Source organism: Nothoprocta perdicaria, unplaced genomic scaffold (assembly GCF_003342845.1).
Source record: "Nothoprocta perdicaria isolate Ctin4 unplaced genomic scaffold, notPer1 scaffold_26, whole genome shotgun sequence".
NCBI lineage: Eukaryota > Metazoa > Chordata > Aves > Tinamiformes > Tinamidae > Nothoprocta > Nothoprocta perdicaria.
Genome location: NW_020455488.1, coordinates 5,474,316 through 5,497,288, shown reverse-complemented (window position 1 = coordinate 5,497,288; position 22,973 = coordinate 5,474,316). Strand labels below are relative to the sequence as shown.

General features: G+C 53.9%; 2 protein-coding genes across 2 annotated transcripts in view; one reads left to right on the top strand and one right to left on the bottom strand.

Moving 5' to 3' along the window:
- Positions 1-581: 581 nt before the first annotated feature.
- CIAO2A (cytosolic iron-sulfur assembly component 2A) lies at positions 582-5,217 on the top strand. The gene is made up of 5 exons (XM_026040618.1): positions 582-718; positions 2,470-2,634; positions 3,198-3,247; positions 3,742-3,787; positions 4,798-5,217. The coding sequence occupies exons 1-5, from the start codon at positions 592-594 to the stop codon at positions 4,893-4,895; spliced, it is 486 nt and encodes a 161-aa protein (XP_025896403.1). The 5' UTR covers positions 582-591; the 3' UTR covers positions 4,896-5,217.
- Positions 5,218-8,308: 3,091 nt separating this feature from the next.
- ADAMTS7 (ADAM metallopeptidase with thrombospondin type 1 motif 7) overlaps positions 8,309-22,973 on the bottom strand; it is a 50,703-nt gene continuing 36,038 nt past the window's right edge. The window contains exons 18-24 of the mRNA XM_026040639.1: positions 22,500-22,713; positions 17,103-18,938; positions 15,863-16,015; positions 15,020-15,193; positions 13,607-13,753; positions 13,164-13,320; positions 8,309-8,367 (exon numbers count right to left, since the gene is read on the bottom strand). Of these exons, the coding sequence (XP_025896424.1) occupies positions 8,309-8,367; positions 13,164-13,320; positions 13,607-13,753; positions 15,020-15,193; positions 15,863-16,015; positions 17,103-18,938; positions 22,500-22,713 (2,740 nt within the window). The remainder of the gene's footprint in view (positions 8,368-13,163; positions 13,321-13,606; positions 13,754-15,019; positions 15,194-15,862; positions 16,016-17,102; positions 18,939-22,499; positions 22,714-22,973) is intronic.

Here is a 22,973-nt window from a genome sequence, read left to right as displayed (position 1 = left end):
TAACCGGCACTCCGGCCTAACCGGCACCCCGGCCTAACCGGCACCCCGGCCCGCCGCCATCTTGGGCGGGGCCGCCCCTCCTCCCGCTCAGCTGACAGAGCTGCCCCCGGCCCGCCTGCAGCGCGGTCGCCGTGGGCGGGGCCTCCCGGACGTAACCCCGCCCCTGGGCGGGGCACCGACGCGCTAATCCCACCCTAAATGGGGTCTCGGTATTGTAACCCCGCCCCTAGATGGTGTCTCTGAACTGTAGCCCCGCCCCTCGGTACATGTARCCCCGCCCCTAGGCGGGGCCTCTGCGCTGTAACCCTGCCCCTAGATGATGTCTCACACTGTAACCCCGCCCCTCGGTACCTGTAACCCCGCCCCTAAATGGTGTCCCTGAACTGTAACCCCGCCCCCAGGCGGAGCCTCCGCACTGCAACCCCGCCCGCGCACTTAGGGCAATGAAACTCCGCCCCTAATCTGGTCCCCGCCCCCTAAGCTAGTCCCCGCCCCTCTCCGGGGGCGGTGACGGAGGCTGGCGCGGGGTGGGCTCTGTGGGACGGCGGCCGCGCGGGCCCGTTCCGCGCTCTCCCATGGCGGAGCGGGAGGATGTCGGTGGTGCTGGGGCTGCTGTCGCACACGCTGGGCCGCGTGCTGCGCTCCGCCGGGCTCCGTAGCGGCTGCCATGCCCCGCGCGAGCCGGCCATGGAGCAGGACAAGGCGCTCGAGGTTTACGGTGACTGTCGCGGCGCTGGCGGGCAGGCCGCGCGGCCCGTGAGGGGCCCTCGGCGGCGCAGCCGGGCGGCTCCTCCCGGGGCCCTCCCCGGCCCGGCGCAGCGGGCACGGCTGCTGCGGAACCACCCCGCTTATAGCACCGAGGGGGTCCGTCCCTGGAATTGCTGCCTGGAGGGTGTAGGGGAGCAGAGGGAACGGGCTGCCCCACCTCAGCGGTAGCCTCCTCCCGGCGCTCGGGGCACTGAGCGGTTCCCCCTTGGCTTGYGGGGCTTCTCGCGGAGAAAAAGAGTAATAAAAGATAAAAATGGGCAAGGGAAGGTAATAGAAACTGAGGAGACGTGTCCACGCGGAGATCCCGTCGGTGCGTGCGATGTGCAGCTGTACAAGCCTAGCCAAGCAGGACAGCCAAAATTGCATACCGAAAGTGCCAGAACTGTGGAAAAAGTGAAGGTCCTTCTTAGCGGTGTGCTGAGTGAGGGGATCAACCCGATTCTTGGGGGGCATTTTAACAAAGCCGGGCCGTTGGTTGGTTTGCTGCTTGCCCTCCCGGTGCCGGTGTGACGGAGCAGCGCCGGGCGCAGCCTCGTGCRCATCTGCGCTGGGCCCTGCGCCCCTCAGCATCGGCGGGGGCTGCGGGCTGTGCCAGCGGCGCCCCTGCACGCTGGGGACGGGGTTAAGGCCTCCCTTCCCTCGCAGGGTTTATTTTATGCTCTAAGCGATGGCAGTGTGTATAGCATAAATAACAAGCTTTGCCACATCCACAGGAGTCCCTGCGGGAGGGCGAGTTGCTGCGTGGGAYGCTAGAAACGCGCGTGGCTCTGTGGTGGAGCTGCTGCCAGGGCTGCTCTGAGAGGAGAGCACAGCTGCGGCCTTCCCTTCTTCCTCTGATTTTCGACCTAGCTTAACCCAAACCACTTCCGTAGCTTTATTTATAGCAAAAATGCCTGGACGTGCACTTTTAAGGAGCAAGCGGCAGTGTCTAAGGCACGAAACGAAGGTGACAGCAGGGAACATCTCAGGCATGGCCATTCCTGAGAGAGTTAGTATTTCTTCGGGTACGTGGCACACACGAGCAGAGACCTGTGCTCTCCCTGTTTTCTTACATCCTACATTACTCCGCAAACATTGAAATGCAGGATCTTATTTTTCAGGTTCTTAAGTTTACCAGATTCATTTACTATCATGTTCTATTTTGTGTATTAGTTTTCAGTGCTCTATTATCATATGTTGTAGCTTCTGAATAGCACTTTAAAGGCTTTAGATCCATGGAAATAGTAACAATAAATGTGATTGCTTGTATTATGAAAAAATGTGTTTCACACATKGCAGAATGAGTGAAAAATACTCTATAAACAGCAATGTCCTTTATCGTTTTCCATAAAGGAGTTTTATGGTTAGCTGATGCCCCCCTTTTATAGGCTAATGCAGTGATCACATTTGATGATTACCCGTCATTGATATGGATAAAAGTGGATTAGGGCATTATTCTTGTCCTGGCTTTCCTTAAGATGATTTCAAGGTGATTTCCTTAAGATGATATCTGTGAGGCGCAGGCTGGGAGCTGGAAGGAAGGAGGTGGCACTGAAAAATTACTTATTAATATAATGATTTGCTTTTTTGGGGGGCAGTTCTCAGCTCTGCCTCCGCTGAGGATGAGAGAAATAAACAGTGTGGGGGAACTTCTTTACACAAAATATTACCTATTAAATATAGGAAGGCTTCCTTATTGTGGTGTCCTATCTTCTGCTTTAGATATAATCCGTACTATCCGGGACCCGGAGAAGCCTAATACTTTGGAAGAACTGGAAGTGGTGACGGAAAGCTGTGTGGAAGTGCAGGAGATAGGTGAAGAGGAGTATCTGGTTATCATCAGGTTTACACCAACAGTACCTCATTGTTCTCTAGCTACTCTCATTGGTAAGATTTCTGTTTCATTAAGCCTGTAATAATACATATACAGTCAATTGTGCCTTATCGGAACAAGACCAGTGTTGGTGTTCAGTATTGTTTTGACAGCAATTTAACTTTTGTAGAAGGTGAAGTACAGGTAGTAAAGCAATAGCCAGCCAGGAATAATTTCGACCAATTTATGCTGATTTTTTTTTAACAAAGGTTAGAACACAAAACAAGCATTTTCCTTGGTACTGATGGAGCCACGGTGACCATTAGGAAGATATATTTAAAAATGTAGGGAAAAGCTGGAAATAAAGATTTTTGTGTATTTAGAATATTCAGAAAGTATTAAGACCCYGAAGATCTCCTAAGCCTGTAAAGCAGGTATAAACTCAACTGAGAAGCTCTCTCCACAGGGGACGAGAAAGGTTATTTAATCTCTTCTGTGGCTTGTGCTGTTCAGAAGGACCAAGAAGATTGTCAGTTGTACTGGTGTGTTTTGATTGTGAATACGTATCCTCTGAAAATGTACCTCAAACATTGAATTTGGCAAGCAAAAACTCTCTYTYTTTTTTTTTTTTTTACAGGCCTTTGTTTAAGAGTAAAGCTTCAGAGATGTTTGCCTTTTAGACATAAGGTAAAGTATCTGTTCTAGAGCTTGCATTAAGCCACATGGAAGTGCTCCTGGGCCTTAGTAAATACAGYTGCCTGTCTTAACAGGAGTGCGTTCTGCACGATGCCTTTTCAAGGGTGGTTGGCTTGTGACAGTGGCTGTTGCAGTTCTGGTCATTTGGAAACAAACAGTTCCTGAATTGTGGTCTGCAGAGATCTCAGTGGAAAAATAGTGCCAGTTCTCCACCCCACTTCTGGTAGCTGAAATGCAATTACTGTTTTACASAGGCAGCTGATACCAGTGAGGAAGAAATTCCCTGCAGTTTTGAGGAATAATTGGTGACTGTGGAATGGAGATTGCCTTGTGATTGCACTGCACTGAAGCGTTAAGACCAGTTATTGCCATTGATCCCATTTCACTGTCTGTGGACTTTTTAGAAGTCTAAGTTACATTTCTGCAAGTCGTGAATATATTTAACTATTGATGTATGTATCTAACTGTATTGATCTCTTCTCTAGCTGGAAATCTACATATCTGAGGGTACACATTCCACTGAAGAGGACAGTAAGTAGAGCTTAAGAATGAGTGGAGCTTGAATAGACTGAGAGTTGTGTCCTTTAGGAAGTCCTTTTCCTCTCCCACTTACTGTCCTTCCCAGAAACTAATGTGTTGTTAACAGCTTTAAAATGACAAATGTAGATGAGGCTGTTTCAAAGGCTGTATCCGTACTGCAAACGTAAACTGCTTCTAAAAACCCTATTTCTTGCAGGTGTTATGTAAGAAGGTTTTCAATAGGCTGCTGATTAATGTGAGGAATTTTGTGACTGACTGAGAATTGTATATTTTTGGTGTCGCGAAGTTAAGACAGTAAGATCAACCAATATTGAAAAGCAAGCTTGCAGGACTGTGGTCAGTCGCTGTGTTCAGCAGCTGTTAAAAGCTTTGTCCAGGCAATGGCCCAGGCCTCTTCAGCTCTTGAACATTAGAAATCTTTCTACAGGGAGGGGAGATACCTGCCCTTTTCATGAAGGGATTTGAAATTAAACATAGAAAAAWTCACACTTGCTTTGTTGCAGAGGTTATTCTTGATGTTAAGACATGCTATTGCTGTATTTCATATTCCTGTCTTCACCTAGAAAAGTATGAAAAGCAGWTGGTCTGTGATGTATGTTCTTGTGTGCCTGGGCTTTCATTTGCCTCCGTTCCCAGATTTCCTGATACACCCGTTTCCTTTGGGTCTTTGCGCTTGAGCATCTTTGTGTTTCCCGTGTCCTTGCATTACACAACGTAACACGTCCTTTGCTTAGGCCAGATCCCTTAAACGGGGATATCACGGGGCTGTTTCAGAGCCTGGGCAAGCCCGAAGCTCTACCCAAAGAGCAGGTTGCAAAGAAAGTTGTCTCTACAACGTGTCCCTACAAGGGCCCTTTCTCCTTTCTGGAATGGGGTGTTCCTTGGGTTTGGAAAACATCCCTGCGTGCAGGGTCTTGTGTTTGCAATGGTTTGGTGGTACTCTAGGGGTGGTGCATCAGTAAAACTGCTCCTGACTTCACCTTTTCCTTGACGTTTTGCAGTCAACAAGCAAATCAATGATAAAGAAAGAGTAGCAGCTGCGATGGAGAACCCAAACTTGCGTGAGATTGTGGAGCAGTGCGTTACCGAGCCCGACTAGCCGCTCTAGGAACCACAGTTGTCGTTTTGATACGTTTGTTAAAATTTGTAAAAAAAGGAAAATAATAATAATGATGATCAAGGCCTTGAGTTTAATACTTGAGTTCTTTTTTTATCTTCCACATGTTTTTTTAAAAGAAATGTTTATAAGATAGATTTAAATTATGATAAATTAGTCTCTAAAATAAAGTGAATGTATAGTGTGAAGAGTTTGTAATATCCAGTGACCAGAAAAGTATTTTATCTCATTAAAACCAAAACAAGTTATCTGTATTGCCTTCTGATAGACTAATAGACTAATGCAGTTTTGGGGGTTACATTTCTACATTGTTTTAATCAAAACACTATAAAAATAAAAACAGATTCTTGTATTGAAATGTCACTTTGAGCTTAAAATGTTTTTCAAGCTTAGATTTTGATTTCTGTTAGGGAAGGAAACCTTTCATTGATCTTTATCATTTAGAAAAACATGAAAATTGAAAATAGTATTAAGTTGTCCTAGGTGTTTTCAACTTAATACATATTCAAAAAATGTTAAGTAACATTTTTATATGGATTTTTTTCCTAATCAGAGAGGATTTCTATACTGCTACAGTCTCCAGCTTGTGTGTATGTATATKTATATTTATATATCTATATAGATATAGATAAAATCTTAATTTGAGTTTCAAAAGTAAGAGGCACTTCTTCACATAAAGTCTGGTAGAAAACACAAACTGCCTGGCCACATCAAAGTGTGGATGCAGGGCAAAAAGTGTAATTAATGAGAGAGAAAAATGCTTAACTTTGTGCTACTGTAAGGCATGGTTCCAGGTTATCCATATAGTGATGGAGCCACAGTAACATCCTTTGCCCTGTGTTGTTTGAAATGGGAAGTTCTTTACTTCTCACTTTACTTCCTACTTTAAAAAAGAGAATGTTTGATTGGTGCAGGTGAGCTAGATGTTGAGAAGTTTAGCTAGTGCAAAGTAGGAGCCACAAAAATCTGTGACGGCAAACACAGATAGTGCATAGTGAAAGCATCCTGGGGACTTCAAAACATGATCATAGAGAGAATGGGTTTGTTTYCTCTAAACACTAATCTTCTGTCTTTATTTTTGATTTTTTTCCGAAGTGGAAGCTGGGGTCGGTGACGAGAGAAGTTCCGTGTCCTGTTGGGCGCCAGGCACGTGCGCGACTGCAGCCTCTCTCGGCAGGTAACCGCAGGACCGCGCAGAGATAACAGAGTTCTCTGTTGTTTGTGGAACGCACAAAGGCAGGAGCAGCGCTGTCTTCGTTAAGGGGCACTGGACACTCAGGTGYCCGCGGCTGCTGTCGCTGCCTGCACGGTCCCCTCTGTGCAGGGCTCTCCCGGGCTCGTTTCCCTCTTGCTGCTGAGAAGGCAGATTATTTCATGTCGGAAAGGCTCTTTTGATTTAAAAACATATGTAAGCTGCCCTTGTTCCCAGCAAATAGAAGCCATTTGTCTTTTTGCTTTTTGGCAAGTAGAGGCACAGAGTTTTTAAGGAATCTTACACAGAACAGCTCCCACGAGGACACAGCGRGCAGGGTGCGAGCGTCCGGGTGCATCCGGGCGCGTTTCCCACGAGGGGGAGCGTTGGTGCAGGGAAGGTCCCGGCGCGGGAGCTTCGCCCGGCTCTGGTTGTGGCTCTTCCCTTCTTTCCTGGCTGTCCCGGGAAGCGGCACCGCTGGTGGCCGCCGGCCCAGCGCGGGAGCAGGTCCCGGCACTCTTCACTGCCCGCTCCTCCTGCCCCTTCAGCCGCGGCCCCGCTGCCATCGTACCGGGACACGGATAATGTTCCTTACTGGATAATGTTCCTTATCGGGTCCCTGCTGCCGCTGGGATGGGAGAGGCGGCCCSCAGCGCCGCCTCTATCGCCTCGTCCCACGTTCCAGTTTCTGCCTCTGCGGACCTTCCTCAGGAAGCTGCTTTCCCTTGGGAAGCTGCTCACTCCCAACACGCTTCCCAACTGCAATTCCCTGCATCTCCCTCCAATCTCTGCCCTCCGGAGCACCCAGCCTGGCTCTTTGTGGCAATGCTGTGAGATCCGTGTGGAAGTGGTTGGTTTGGGTAGGAAAACCTAAGACAAGGAGAGAAGCCCAAGACCTTGTGTGTGTCCCAAGACGAGTTTGGATTATTCAATTAATTATTGACATCCATTTTTTCTATTTTATATCCCCTGGGATCAAACACCAGTGGGACTAGAAATGTAAACCGACCTGTTTGATGCCGTTTACTATTTGATAGCCGAGAGTATTTTTGTGCTGGGCGGGTTCTCCTGAGAATTCTCCTGCAGCACCACAGCAGGACCCTGTGAAATGCCCCCCCATTCAAACCGGCGTGTTCGGAGGCTGCTCCTTGGCAGAGCCGGGAGCGCTGATGGATCCGTGGGGCAGGAGAGCAGGGATGAATTCAAACCCCAAAATCCCGACCGCGCTGGAAGGAGCAGGACACAAAGGGTGAAGTCCCAGGCTGGGTTTTACTCAGAAGTTACACACAGGAATCTCCCCGGTTGGGTGATGGTTGTTTCCAACAGCACAAAGGAAGAGGGAAAGAAATGGGCTTGGGGCAGTGCGACTGTATTGCACAASGGGATGGGTGCCCCCCTTTTCCGCGCGGCTCCATGCAATCTCTGCTGTTGCTTGGCCCTCCTCTACAGCAGGAGGAGCAGCAGCAAGAGGCAGCTCCACCAAAACGCCCCGGCCCTCCTTGAGGACCGGAGCGGGAGTGAGTCCTTCCCGGGACTGGCGGATAAGCAGGGGAGCACTACGGAGCCCGTGGGTGCCTGTCCTTGGACAATATCCACATATATCCCAGTTAAAGCACTCCACTAACCTTAACAAACAGGGATCTATACACGCAGAGGTAAAGTTTTGAGCTTGGTAAGAGCACCGAAAAGCGGCCGAGCACCCAGCACCCCTCTAGGCTGGCCCTGGCCCTTGGTGCCTCCGGGGGGCAGAGCAGCAGCGCGTGCAACTCCGGCGCTGCCACGACCCTCTCCAAATCCCTCGGGATCTTCCATGCTCCCATGGGAGGGCCTGTGCTGTGTTGGTGCTGCGCTCGTGCCTGCCGTCCCGGAGCGGTCCCCTTGATCCCGCATGGATCGGGGCGCTCTTGGCGCGGCGGGAGCCTCGGGCGCCGTGGGGCTCCCGCGCGCAGCCGATGAGCGTCAGTGCATCAACATCCCAACGAGAAACAGGGAATCCGGCTGCCGGCTTCAAGTCCATTGAGGAAAACAACAACAACAACAGCTACTCAAAATGGTCAGCTACACGGGGGGGATGATAGATGCTCGTTTTATCTATATAAAAATAATAACAAAAGTCCGAGTTGCGTGCTGGCCTGCCAACACCGGGGGGGCCGAGGAGGTGGGACGGTAGCACCATGGTTGTCGGTGGGCGCTGCGCGGGGCCTCAGCGGCGCGGCGGGCGGCACGGTGCGGAGCTCGGGCGGGCGCGCTGGCACGCGGGGCCTGCGGGCGAGGGGACAGCGTCAGCGCCTCCAAACTCCTGTGCCCGGCGCTTCCCAGTGCGCCCAGTGCTTCCCACCGCGAGCGGCCACCGGGCCAGCCCGCCCGGAGGTGGGAGCAGGCTGGCCCAGGGCCCAGCGCTACCGGTCAGGTTTGACTCTGTTTTCCTTCTGCTCCCACTTCACGCAGCAACAAACCTGCCCTGTGTTCGGGCCCCAGGATCTCCTGCAATTCCCCAAGACCCTGTGAAATTCCCCAAGACCCCATTAGATTCCATCAGCRTCGCCTCATCCCGCTTCCTGCAGAAACGCTTACATTAAATCCCAATGCYGCCTTTCCCAGGGACAGGTGAGGTCCTTCCCAGGCAGACGCCAGACCTGGCATTAATTGATCCCTGCCAGACGCAGGCTTCCCGTGGGATGGGTGCGGGGCTGCTACGGATGGCCGCTTTGGAGAGCGATCCTGAGCYGGAGCGAGGCGGGAGGCAGCAGTGGCCCTGGGGCTGGGAGGCTCCCGGTGCTGGGATGCTCCCGGCGCTGGGATGCCTCAAATTTTTGCCTTTCAAAATGCTAAGCAGGGGTTAATCTTTGATGCTTAGGCTGGGCTTCCTCCTGCAAGGCTCTTATCGAAGGCCCCTGGCCGCGAGGCAGCCGGGTCCGCACCGCGCTCGGCCCGAGATAACCGGGCGCCGTCAGCCTGCTAAGCGGCTGCGCTGCACACGCAGCTCCGTGGAGCCTCCACTTGCTGAAGGTTAAATCTATTTACAGCTTGCCAAGGAGCAGGGGAGGAGAAGCATCTTCTCAGAAGCTTATCAAACCCAAGGTTGTGGACATGAGAAGGCTGCAGGCATGAGAATAAGCAGCGCTGCGCTGCTCGCCCTGGGGAAGGAAACGTGCCTTGCTGCTCCGCGCACACGGGGATTCTGACATTTGTTTTCCTGCTCCAGCCCGCAGCGGCCAAGGGCTTCGCTGGCCCTGGCTGTGCGTGAGGATGAACAACAGGGCAGTGCTGAGCAAGGCACCTGCGCCKGCGGCTTTGCTCCTGTGTTTGCGGCAGCCTGCTCAACAGAACTGCCCATATAGTGCATGTCCGACCAGGGCGAGCACATTCACAGATAAATCGCAAATGTGTGACGTGCATCGCTCCTAAATGTAGTAAAAACAGGGAATCCTGCTCCGAGCACCAATTCTCTGCTGACTCCTGTTTTTGAAGGCAGTAAATAACGAGAGCTTAATGACTCGCTTGGCATTACCTCCCTGTCTTGCAAGTAGGACACAGACTCACACGCTCAAACAATAGAGAATATTAGAATTTGTTGCAATTATTTCTAGCATGTATCCCCTGTGGGCAAATTTAGCCATACACAGAGCCATGAAAAATTCCATTTTCCTGCTCAAAGCAAGAAGGAATATCATGTTTAATTGCTAATTAATTTGGAGGCACCTAGAAATACAGTCAAATGCTGTAGTTAGCCTGGAGCACAGGACACAGCAGAGGCAGCACCGGCTATGGTGTGTCTGTGTGTCCCTGTGTCCTCGTGTCTGTGTGTCCATGTGTCCCCGTGTCCCTGTGTCTGCGTGTCTCCCCGTTAGCATTCTCTCGTTAGCATCCTCCCCGTTACCATTCTCCTCGCCACAAAGGACCTGCTGCTTTTGTGCTGGGAAAGCTCCCAGCCTGCCAGCTGAAAAGGCTTCTGTTGTTCCAAGTGCTCACATGGGACCTGCCTCCTAGCTCCTTTCCAAGGTGGATATAAAACTAAGTGTAATATTATAGCACAGAAATAAGCAGGCTATGTTTTTCCCCCTCTCCATTCTCTGGATGTGAGCTACAAGAACTAGCGGGGAGAGGAGTGGCTGGTGTGGGAGAAGCAGCACCAGACCGTTGGCCACCAAGTGAACCAAGGGCTCCTCCGTGTGCCATGGGACCACGCGCCAGTGCCGGAGCCATCTGAGGACACAGACAGCCTTATCTGCCTTTGCTCACAGCTGGATGCAGCTGCAAAACTACAGGCACGTCTAAAAATAACATCTGTGCAATCATCAATTAATTTATAACCTAGTGACATAMGGGGATTCTGCTTCTCATTAATTCTGACCTTCTTAAAGTGAAGAGAGCTGATTACCGGTGAGATGTTTGTTTACGTTTGATCTCTTCTGCCTCTTCTAAAAATTCATCTGATCGTGTTTTTAACATTTAAGCTCTATCCTGTTTATTTGCACGCTKAAGTCCCACATGGCCATAACTGCTCAGAGGGAAAAATGCTGGTATCATCGCACTTCATTTTGCAGATAGAGTCTCCTTGTACTTCTAACACAAACATCCGAATCCACGCGGAGCCCATTGATCTTGTGCCGTGAGGATCCTCCCGCGCCGGGGAGGGCTGGGGCTGCTGCTCCTGCCTCTTCCGGGAGCCTTTGCTTGTGCATTTGCACATCTGTGATTTCCTGCCCCGCAGGTTTGTCCCGCTTCCCAGCTTGGCACCGGCAGATGTTTGGATTTCCCGCGGGCGCTTCCTGCCCGGGGGACAGCCAGGGCACTCGCCCATCTCTCCTCTAGGGCCTCAGCACTGCTGATCGCAGCTCCTGCTGCACTCCCTCATGTCCACTTGCTCCTCTGCCCTAAGCCGGACTCGGCTGAGCGTCGCTCAGCAGCGGCGCCAGTCCCGACAGGCGCCCAAATGCAGCGGCCTTCAGGARGAGAAGGATCCTCTTCCCTGCGGGCTGGGAAGGAGCAGTTCAATGGCCAAAAGAATCACGGTGGCCAGTGGTGGCTGTGTCCTGAGCGCCCTGCGTCCTGCCCAGGGACGAGCAGGCGCTGGGCTTCTCCCCTCATCACGCAGAGCTGGGGCCACTTCCAGGAATCCAAAGGAAACGCTTCCGTCTTGCCCAGCAGAGGCTTCCAGAGGAAGACGAGCGCAGCCCCGCAGGGCCGGCCGGGTGTGATCCGGCTCTGCCCTGCGCTCCGGCCCTGCGTCCTCGGCCTGCGCCGCACATCACGGCCCGAGCCGGTGCCACGGCCACGAGGAAGSCCAGACCCTCCTCCTGGCTGTGCCCTCCGCCAGGGCAGCCTCCCTCGCCCCGGCCACGAGAGCACTCGGCCCACAGAAGTGCTTCTCCTTTCGCTAACCAAGTGATGAGGGCAAGCGAATGAAGCCACTCTCATTTACCTCCAGTCTTGTAGAAGTGCCAGCACTTCCTGGAGGCAGTTCCCGAGCTGCAAAAACACTGCAGGTCCTTCCCGGCTGCCGCTTCTTGGGTTCTTGCCCTTGCAGGATAACCCGGCCAACACAGGAGCCATCCGAAAGGATGAGATCCGGGAGCAGCGGAAGGAGCCCTGCGTGTCCATAGGGCTGTGCCCAGTGTGTCCATGGGGCCATGTCCCGTGTCCATGGGGCCATGTCCMGTGTGTCCATGGGGCTGTGCCCAGTGTGCCCACGGGGCTGTCCCGCAGGGCCGCCGCGGCCAGGGGCAGCACGAGCCCCCGCACTGTGCGAGCCCTAAGGTCGCTCCCTGCCCAGTAAAACTCCTGGGGGTTTAATGTTTCCTTCTGGGCAGACAGAAAGCTCTTTTCCAGACACATTAAAAAGATAAGGTTGATTAACAATTAACATGCTATAATCAGTGACATCCGATCCAGTCGATGTATTGCTTTTCCTCTAAAGTGCTGTTAACCCTTGCAGCCCATGGAGATCCCTGTCTGCTGCCAGGGCACCTCCAGAAGCAAGCAGGGAAGCAGGGGCCTGCAGTGCAGGAGAGCACCGAGTCGGCACCGTGGCACAGGGCCTGTGGCACAGGGTTTTGTCCAAGCAGGTTTTGAGAGTTCTGGGACTTTATCCCTAAGCAGCTTCTCACTGGCTAGAGGGTTTATTCAGGCATTTAAATCTAGCTGTCCTTCTCTGAATTACACATTACACAGCTGCATAATGTCCCCTCATGTCCCCTTGTCCAGCCTCCCCGTCCCCATTCCCGCTGGTAAAAGCACACCCAGCCCCTGGAGCTCTGAATGCTCTAAGGTTTATAGACAGCGATAATGTTCCCACTTACATATCAATTAGCTAAACTAGCTTTGYACCGTTTATGTATAAAATGCTTCCTTCAGGTTGCAATTGCCTTCAAAAGCTTTTCCCAAGTTGCCTGTGATCCTGCTCCTGAGCTCCTGATCCTGCATCCTGGCTCCTGAGCTGCCTCCCGATCCTGCTCTGGGCCACTCTCCTGMTGCACCGAGTGGCCTTCTGTGTGCCGGGGCCGCGTGGGCCAGCAGCACTTTCCACCTGCAGGAACGYGCCCGTGGGTCACACGCCACTCCTACCAGCCTCACCCGGGCTGAAACGCCAAACTCAGGTCGAGTCGCCTGCGCCCAGAGCCTGCGATGTGACCCGGCCACACATCTGTGCCCAGCACGCAGGCAGTGGGCTTCCAAAGCCTAAGCCTATGTCCTCTGAGGCAGGCTGGACTCTCTTCGGGAGGACTGCCTGGCCCCATGCACGTGCCTGGAGAGCTGTAGGCAATTACCAGAACCAGCAAATATCCCTGCCATGGATATTGGCTGGCAATTACCAGCAAATATCCCCRGATCCGGAGCAGCTCCAGAAGCAGAGGACAAGCAAAGCTGCACTAATACACAGAGGAACCGAATGGAGACGCTCGCTGCAGACACAGCCTCCCTCCGCTCTGCCGGTGAACCCCAAGCTTGGGTGGTGTCCGCAGCAAGCCCCACAAGGACAGCCACGCCGTGCCCCATCCTGCAGAGGCACCAAACCGCTGCCGGGACTGGGGCAGCAGGGCCCCGCGCTCACGTACCCGCCTCGGCGCTTTCGCAGTCCTGCGGGCTGCACTGCCGCGTGCTCTCGGGCCGGCGCTCGTGCTCGCAGAGGCTGCTGTCCTCCTCGGCCCCYGTCCTGGTGTCCATGCACTTCACCTGGCGCCGCTGGACGCCCTCGCCGCAGGTGTCCGAGCACTGCGGAGAGCAGTGCCCACGTCAGCACCGGCAGCGCCCGCGCCCGCCGCGCTCACGGCCGGTGTCACGGCCCAGGGCAGCGGCAAGGAGACAGCAGCGTCTGCCCTCAGCTGCGCCGTTGGGACCGCGGCCTCAGCTCCCCGTCCGGCACGTGGCTGCGGGGCAGGGTGGCACCTCACCAGCTGGCCTGAGAYGCCACCACATCCCTGGAAAAGCAGCTGTCCCGCAACGATGCCGAGGACTGGGGATCCCAGGGGAAGCGTTGTTCCTCGCCGTGTTTGCTCACCTGTCCCCAGGATCCAACCACCCATCTGGCGCAGGGGTGGGTGTTGCAGGGTCGCGTGCTGTTGGGCCGCAGGGTGTCCTYGCAGCGCCCCGGCTCCGGGCACGTCACCAAGCGCTGCTGCTCCCCGCCGCCGCACGACTCGGAGCACTGTGCAGGGAAAACAAGTCATCCGAACGGGAAGCAAGCGACTAGCAGGCAGGAAGACACACTCCACTTACTGGCTTAAGGAAGTGAAGTGTAAAATGGCCTGATAAATGAATAAGCAAACACAAAACCTGCTTCCAGGGCTGGATGTCCACTTGGGAGCTCCAGCTGTGAGCAGCAGGTGGTTTCATTCTTGCAACGGGCGCTCTAAAATGATTTGAAATTTATCTAGATTCAGGAGGATACGGTAGATTTGCTGAGGTATCTGCTTGCGTAGGCCAAACATTTCAGCAGCCAGAGTGACCCTGGCCCTGGGACGGGTGGCCGGCGGGCAGCGCCTCTATTCTGACCGGGCAGCAGCTCTTGGGCACCTCGCTATGTGGATAAGCAAACAGAAAGAGCCAGCCAAATATGTGTGCAGGGAAAGAGGAAACAACCACGGAYGTGAAACACCGGCTGCCAACAGGCACGCTGCTGCCTGACTGCGGCGGGTGTCTGCTGATGAGTGGCTTGCACTCGGAGGCTGGCTGGCAGCGAGCGCACGGGCTGAATCGCTGCTTCGGGGCACTCGGCTGCTTTATTCAGCTCAGGGGCCGCTTAAAAGCTGTGTGCAACAACGACTGCCGGACAGGCTGCGTCCTGCTGACCAGGTGCTGCAGGGAGCTAAAAAAGCAGAGCTCGCTGGGGCAAATGCTCAGGGTCAGGGGCAGCTCTGGGTCAACACAAATGCTAGTTAAGCCTTTCACTATTTTCTGAGGCTGAGTGATCCCATGGTTTCACACATGCCAGAAGTCCGCTGTGTGCGCCCAGCTCCTGCTGGGAAACCATGGGAGCTGACAGGAGCTGTGCACACAATTTGRCAGGAGCTGTGTATACAACCTGACAGGAGTGTGTGTACCACCTGACAGGAGCTGTGTGTACAACCGGATGCGAGCTGTGTGTACAACCAGATGGGAACTGCATTTTGTCTCTGGCTTTGTGCAGCTCTTGATGTTCGAGTTGCAAGTGAGGGGCCACGCAGAAAACAGACCTAGTCCCAGTGGAGCTTCCAGATCCTGTGATGAAACAAGTGCTCACCATGACCTTGCAGGTCACTTTTTGGTAAAAGACAACAAGCAAATCCCCGGTCTTGCCTATATTTGCAAAGAGCTGTCAAAACCTTTGCCAACAGCGAGGCCAGCCTGTGCGCTCACTGCCTGTGGCCGGGCAGGCGCGAAGCCCCGCGGGCGCCCTGGGCTCGGGTGCTGATCCCTCGCACRGAGCCCTCACCTCTCGCCAGGAGGACGTGTACCAGTGCAGGCAGGGCTGGCTCTGGCACGGAGCCCGCGCGGGCGGCTTGTGGAGCACGGGCTGGCAGTGGAAGGGCCGCAGGAGCCGCTGCTCCCTCGTGTCCACGCAGTGCACGTCCCGCACCTTCCAGCCCCCGCCGCAGTTTCTGGAGCACTGGGGAAGCGAGAGAGGAAACACGAGTGAGAGGCCGTAAATAGTGTGTCCAGCTGGATCTCTCCAGCAAAGGGAACTGACACAGAACTTAGAGGAATGGACTGGCAAGCTCTCTCCTCAGGTGTATTGAGTCAACACTCATTTTCACCACTTTATCAAGTCCAAGCTACAATCTGCTCCTTGGAGCTCTGAATCAGTCACTACCTTCTCTCTGAAAGCAGTCAGCTTCCAGCCACAACGGCAACACAGTCTTCAGGATGGTTTCCCATCCAAGTATCTCAGAAATTAAGGCCACCCAGAAAAGTCAAGTTTGTTCCCTAGCATTTAACCTCGGTGGATTCACCCAGCCTAACTGCAAGCGTCTCCCACTAGTGCAGGTTCTTAAGAACATTTTTCAGAGACTTTCAAATCTCCTGCAAATTCCTGTCTTTTTAACCATCCCAAGAGCAGGAAAAATAAAAAGATTACAGTGGAACAAAACAATTTAAACTCTGTAGGAATTGCAAGCGGACACCCCCAACCCAACTGCTCTCCAGGGTAAAATTTCACCCTCATCCCTTGGGAGTCAGGGGCAAGAGCCACGCAGTGAGCACCCGCTGCTTTCATTTCTCTGCAGCTCATGAAGGGAAGCACCGTGAAGGACACGCTCAGGTGTGTCCTCGTGTTTACCTTACTCCAGTTGCCCACGTGCCACGACGCGCACGGTCTCAGGGAGCACCTCCGAGCAGGGACAGGCTTGTTGGCCGCGACGCAGTCCTCGCTGCTGCCCGAGCTGCAGCGCACGGCTCTCCAGCTGGCGCCCACGCCGCACGTGGCAGAGCACTGCAACACACACAGACCCTCCGCTCTGCGCCACCTCATCCCGCCGCTCCGTAGGGCGGCTCGGGACCAAAGCACACAGAGCAGTGTCCCAGCAGAAATGCTGCTGAGAACTTGCTGGCTTTAGCTTTTAAATGGGGAGATTTCTATTAATTAGCACTGGTGGCTGCAGTTATTTGACTGTTCTTTCTAAATATATGTTTCATTTCCTTCATGCTTGGCTCTCTTTTACAGTTCCTGCATGTCTGCTTTTCTCTTGGTGCTAAAAGCTCAGGTAGAGATTTCCCTGATTTATCTCCATCTGAAAGGCATCATCTCCACCTTTTTTTTTTTTTCACTTACCCCTTGCTTTCTAGGCTGATCTGAATTATTTTGTAGCTGCCAATCCCTCCTAAAGCCTTTGCAGAGCTTTCAGAACATCCTACCTTAATTACACCAAGGCAAAGCTCTGCCACAGCGGTGAAATTAGTCCTATTCCAGGGCTGTAACTGAGAGCACAATTTACTCAAGTGCTCTGAATGGAGGCTTGTCAGCTCTGTTGGCAGCATTCGAAGGATGTTCGGTGCCCTTTCATAAAGCTCACATGTGTGACACTGTTTTACTGATACAAGTCTTGTCCTCAAAGTTACTGGCTCCTTTGTGCAGACTCCTGAAAAGATTCTCCTAATGAACGGTCTCTAGTGCTCTGTGACACTGAAGGCTTATTATTTTTGTGCTCTCTGATAAAACGCCATCCCCACGAATTGTGTAAGCCATTAAGCTGTCACTGCAARTGCTCTGCAGAGAGCAGCCACAGCACAGCCCTGCAGGGAACCGATAGCTGCTAATTACTGATAACATCACGTTCCCCACATTCAGCAGAGCCCTTTCCCTCAGGTAATTTGCAGCCTTGATGTACCTTCCACTTGACATTTTAATTTCTGTCATTTTGTGGCGTGTTTTATGAGAGTCCTGTAAAACGCCGGGAGGAGCCGGGTGTGCAGCGCACACGGCTGCACGATGTGATCCGCTGATCACTCGGGATGAGCCGTGGGGACGGACAGGCCTCTCCCCTGCGGAACGGCCAGGTTTTCGGGGAATCAACACRTACCTCGCTCCAGTTCCCAACCTCCCAGCGGGGCGCTGCAGGCGCTGCTGTGGTGGTCGACGGCAGGCGCGAGGAATCCCCCACCTCCTCCTCCATCCTCTCCGTGTCCCAGTGCCGCTGGGGGCTGCGGGTGGCCTGGGSTATCTCGCGCTCCCCGCCGCCATCCTCAAGTGTCCCTGGGGTTCCCCGTGGCGAGTGGTGCCGTGGGGTAGCACTGCTGGGCTGGGCTGCACCGGGCGCCTGCCGCGTGCTCGGGGACACCGGCTCCATCACCGCATCGTCGGGTCCCCGCGCGGCCCATGGTGCTGGGGTGGGCTCGGCGGGTGGCACCGCTGCTGGGCGCGCAGCGGGGCTCGGGTGCGGAGGCATCAGCACGGGTGGCGTGGGGGCACCTTGCGGGGCTGCATCCCTGGATGTGAGGCCAGGAGCTGGTGCCGGTACGTGGGGAGGCAGGGATGCTGCTGCTGGGAGGGCCACCATGGTCACTGGCGTGGCCCAGGGCACCGCAGTGGCACCGTGGGGCTCTGGTTGGAGACCCAGTGCCACTGTGGGGACCCTGCCAGTCCCTGGCTCGCTGCTGCCCGGGCTGGGATGGGGAATTGCACCGGGATCGGGCTCCTCGCTGGCCTTGACCGTCTCCTGCTCGGGTCTCGGCACGGCCGGGAGAGGCCCTGGAGGSTCCTTGGGCGCTGCCGTGGTGCCCGTGCTCGCAGCCTCCCCGGCTGGCACACTCCCTGCCCACGCTCCCTGCTCCCTGGGGCTGGAGGTAGCGGCGTTACCGTCACCAAGGAGGACAAAACCCTCCTTGCGGGAGCGTTCGTGGCCTTTCCAAGCAGTGCCAGTCCAAGGGCGCTCCTCGCTGCCGGCGTCACCAGGAGCCTCTGCACTTCTGTGATCCGCCTCTTCGCTCCCAACCTCATCCCTGCGTTTGAGCCCGTCCTGGGCATCGTCCCCTCCAGTGCTGCCCCTGCCCACGGGCCCCGGCGGGGTGGGAATGGCCAGATAAGGGAATGTGGTGGGGAGGCTGCTGCCTGGCAGGTCCTGCCTGGAAGTGGTRCCTGTCAGCACGGCCCTCGGGGCGTTATCAGCGGGCAGGTTATCAGCGCTGGTTACAGACTCGTGTGGCTTCTGGATGCCAGGGAGGTCTCCGGAGTTTCTCRGTGTTTCTCCCCTCTCAGCACTTGCACCGTAGGGATCCTCATAGCCGGGAGCAGCCGTCCTGATAACCCCGTGCTCCGGGGCCACGACAGGGAGGTCGTTCCCGAGCAGGCCGCCCGGCTCCTTCTCCTCTTCCCCATGCCCTGCAGCAGGAGCACTTGCTTCACTGCCCACTGCATTTTCCTCCTTGGCTCCTGCAGGCTTTAGCGGGTGCAGGTCATCGGCAGGCACCCCCCGAGCATCTTCCACGTTGTTGGTGCTCAGCTCCGGCTTTGCTCCCTCACTTTCCGTGTCTTTTTCAATGAACGGATCATAAGACAGATCCTCGTGGAAATTGATGAAATTATAATCGTAATAAAAGTCATCCACAAAGAAATTTCCCTTCCTGGATGAAAAGTCCTCCTCAGTTATGATATCATTGGACTCCGGAATACTTGGAATAAAGGGGTTAAATTTAGCAATATGGTTATTGGGAATGTAATGTATTTCATTCAATATTTCTCTGCTGGAAGACCCGCTGCCAGACCAGTCAGTGTTGGGGTTTTCTGATTTCTTCTGGCACTGCTGCAAAGAGCAAACAGCTTCCGAGGTTGGTCTTTGGGCAGGATCACAAGTTGCTCGCGTATTGTTGCTGCAGAAAACAGGGCGCCTTTGTGTCCCGTTTCCGCATGTCACCGAACACTAGAAAAGGAGGAGAAATGAGAATTTAAGGGAYGAGAGCAGATTTAGCACAGTAAATCACACAGATTCCAAGCTCAGGATACTGTGGGAATGGCACCTCGTGCAAGGGCCGCCGGGTCCCTTATGTCTTTGCTGAATACTCCTTGCTCCTGGATTCCRGGAGTCAGATCTGAGGTATCTGATAATCTACAAATTACTGAACGGGCCGAGTTCTGCGGTCTTTCCCCATTCAAGACCCTCCCAGTGCAGCGTATACATTGCAGGATACTTCGCTCATGGTGATCCCTGACCTGCATTCCAGCCAGAAACRATTTTCCCAGGAGATAGGCACTCTGAGGGGCATTGGATAAGATGATCTAATAGGTCTTTTTTAGGTGACCTATTGCCATGAATTGCAGCTCTTCTTTAGAGGAGGTTTTTTAAAGAAGGGGATAATAACATGGGTGTTGTCCCAGTAAATGAAAGAAAGAAACCAAGGGTCAATAAGRAGTTTTGTTGAGGACTCCTCACCACAATGGGCTCTTTGACATTGCTCAGTATAAAAGAAACCCACAAACTGGAAAGAAGGACAGTGAAATTTTCTGCTCCATAAGTAAATAATAGTGCTACAAATACCACAYGTGGGCCGCACAGCCACAGATTACTACGTTTGCTATGACAGATGCTTAGAGCATTAGTCACATATATCAAAATGCTTTACAAAATCCAGCTACCAAGACCAACCAACACATCAAACAAACCCAGCARAGGGGCTTTCTGCAGAAATGCCTGTTATTTGGATGAAAACACATTGGATTAGGCAAGAGTTTGACCCTAGGCTGCCAGCACATGGGAATTAGAGTTTAAGGTGGACACAGGAGCTCAGGATTTCTGCTGAGCTTCTGGGCTGGGTCTGGCCAACCTGCTCCATGTGCAGGTGATTGAGTGCACATGTGCAGCAGCTCCCACACCAATGCCATGGCCTGGCTGTCCACTGCGTCTTAATAAACCTGGGAATCATCCTGCTGGGTTGCAAGAGCACGATGAGCATGAAGAGCATCCTCTGTCCTACGTGAACGTGCACTGGGGAAGGACTTGACAATAAGAGGACACTTTGGGGATGAATCACAAGCATGGGCAGGCCGGCAAGCAACGAGAGCGACTCTCTGGCACTGGTTTATACACTAGAACTGCGAGGGATGGCTGAACCCCCAGGATATGGGCATGGGATCTGCACTGATCCCTGGGCTCCTCATGCCATCCTTCMGTGGGATGTCTCCTTGGGGCAAGGGCTGCCCTCGCTCCTGCATTTCTTGAGCTCTTGATTTGGCAGCCAAAAGGGGGTGCCCAGCTCCCCAAGTGCCAGCCTATGCCTTCCTTTCTCCTGGGAAATAACACATGGGAATGCCATCTAGACCAAGGAATGTGCCTGGCACAAGGGACAGTCCATAGACTCCTGTACCCACTGCCAGGCATTTACACTAGTTGCACAATGCGGCTGAAATGTAGTATTGCCACATAGCAGCCCCTCCAAACAGGACCCGGACAAGCTGCTTCACCCTTCCGTGGCACCACTGCCAAAGCAGGAAGATGTGGGTCAACTTCCACAGCTCCCTTCAGCTTAAGCTTCCTAGCAAGCGGCTCTAACTGTCCCAAAGAGAAACACAGTGAGTTTCCAGGTGCCCTGACTCTTGCAGGGGAATGGAGGAGCTCTATTTGCTTATCCTCAGCTATCAGAAAAGCTCCTGGCAAGACAGATTAGCAGTAGCTTCAAAGGGGCATCACCAAAGGACTGCAGGAAGGTTTAACATCAAGCACAAGGGCTGCAGTCGCATTACGTGAGGCTGCAGAATGGGAGACGGGTKTTCCTCTATGCATCTGCTCATACATCAATAAATGACAAACATTTTCTAGAGCACACTGATAACTTCTGTGCAAAGTGCCCAGCTGGATGCCTAGAGCCTCAGGGCTCTTCTGAGGGCACGAAATCCTGGTGCCTACACAGAGCGGCCAAGCAAACCTGCAAACAGTCCTYGCAGCTTCGCTGGACTGCCTGGATGCACCCCGGGAGACGCACTGACGGCCTCTCCTATCTTAGGGTCTGCCAGTATCAACGCAATAAACCCCTCTATTATCACTGCATAGATGGAGTACGTTTCTGGAAAGCTTCCAGGCCACTCAAATTTCTCTATTTATTAGTGGTTGCGGAAATGGAAGAAAAAGAAGGTTTTCACTTACAATRAAAGAAGAATAGAAAAATTAGACATCTTAAAATCGCAAGCACATTTTTTTCTTGGGTTCACAGATTCACAGATTACAAAACCCAAAAGGAGCATTGTGACAGTCTGTGCTGGCTCCATACATAGCACAGACCCGAAGGCAACTTGGAATTCTTGATTTTGTCTTTAAACTCTTTCTCAACTGTGCAATTGTGGCTTCTGGGGGCCTCTAGAAAAATATTTCTAAATAGCTCTCATTTAGCCTACAAAGTTTCTGTTCACATTTTTACTCTCTCCGTTTCTTAGCAACAAACCCAATTCCCATTCCCTGCTTTCTCTTCTGATATTTCTCTGCACACTAAACATTTTGTGAAATCGCTGCTTAAATTAAGAGTTATGATTCCTGGTTAAAAGCCTCAGCTTGCAATTAAGCTGATTCATAAAAACACAAAAACAACAGAAGGCTGCAGGGCCTGTCCACAGGCCATGGCATTTTCTGCTTGTTTCGTCCCTGTTTTCTCCCTTTCCCAGTGCACTGTGCAGAGGTTCCCGGCGTGCGGAAGGGCCCCGCTGCACGGGAGGGCGGCTCTGCAGCAGCGCGCTGCAGGACCAGGTGCTTGGCTGCAATGCAGCAGCAAAAGGAAGCGCCGCTGGGCTGCATCTTGAGCTCAGACACAAAGAAAGCCTCCTGAAAAGCAGAATGACACCCAATGTTCCCAGTGCTGCTTCTGCAGAACCATCAATGATAGTGCAGTGCCCCTGAGAGCAGCGGGGGCACGAGGGTCCTGCTGCTTGTGCCACTGGCTGTCCTGCCCTGCGAGCTCCTCGCATTAGTGTGGGGCAGGGGGCATCTCCCCGTCTCTGCTGCAAGATCCCGGGCTCGGGGCAGCCAAGCGGGGCGGCTCCCACCGCGGGAAGCGCCAGCCGCTGCACTGGGAGTGATGGGGCAGCTTGAACCCAAGGCCACGTGAAGGGCCGTGTGCTGATGAGTGCACACGTGCGGCGCGCTTGGACCCTGCCCTGTCCCCAACACCTTCCGTCAGTCGGCCCCAAAACCGTCTGGCCTTCTGCCAAGGCATAAGGGATGCCTTGCAACGCTGGAAAATACATTRAGGGCTTTTAAAGCTCTTGTTCCTGCATTTCTAATTGCCTGCATCAAGCACTGAGTATGGCCTTTGCCCCGATAGAGAAAACAGGAAAACTCAGAGGGTGAAGAAAATATAACCTGCCTTGTGCTCATACCGTGCTGTGTCACCCGCCTCCTTTGCATCTGCCCTGGTTTGGTAATGAAAGCCTGCCAAAAAGCCCCCAAAGYCCCCGCTTTGCAAGCAGCCGGACCGCGGCACTCTATGTGCCTTCTCACCTGGGACCAGTTGCCAGCAGTCCACCGGGAGGGACAGGGCACCTCCCTGTGACAGGGCGCGGTGGCCTCGGGCCTGGGCAGGTGCTGGCAGTCTGCCGGCTGCAAAGCCCTCTGCTCGTCCATGCCCACGCTCTGGATGCAGAGCACCGTCCTCCTCATGACGCCGGCCTCGCCGCACGTGGCGGAGCATTTCTGCCACTCGCCAACCCACCACCTAGGAAGAGAGGAAAGGGCAGGGCGGGTGAGACGGAGCAGACTGGCTGGGCTCCCAGCGCCGCACGAGCCCGAGGGGCCTGAGCTGCCCTGCACACCCCGTGGGGCCTGGGGACATGGGGATCCCACCAGCGGGCACCTCGTGTGCCAGCCCACCCAAAGGTCAGAGTGCCCGGAGCAGCTCAGCTGGATCCGCGCCCACACTGTGGGGCCCGAGATGGTCATTTGCAGCAAGGCACCGAGGGAGCCGAGCCCCTTGGG

What these genes read in the sequence shown, in the direction of transcription:
- CIAO2A (XM_026040618.1), top strand. Translation starts at nt 592, where the DNA reads ATGTCGGTGGTGCTGGGGCTGCTGTCGCACACGCTGGGCCGCGTGCTG. An exon ending in TTCTCTAGCTACTCTCATTG is followed by an intron (nt 2,635 to 3,197) that starts GTAAGATTTCTG and finishes TTTTTTTTACAG; the next exon opens with GCCTTTGTTTAAGAGTAAAG. An exon ending in ACATTCCACTGAAGAGGACA is followed by an intron (nt 3,788 to 4,797) that starts GTAAGTAGAGCT and finishes GACGTTTTGCAG; the next exon opens with TCAACAAGCAAATCAATGAT.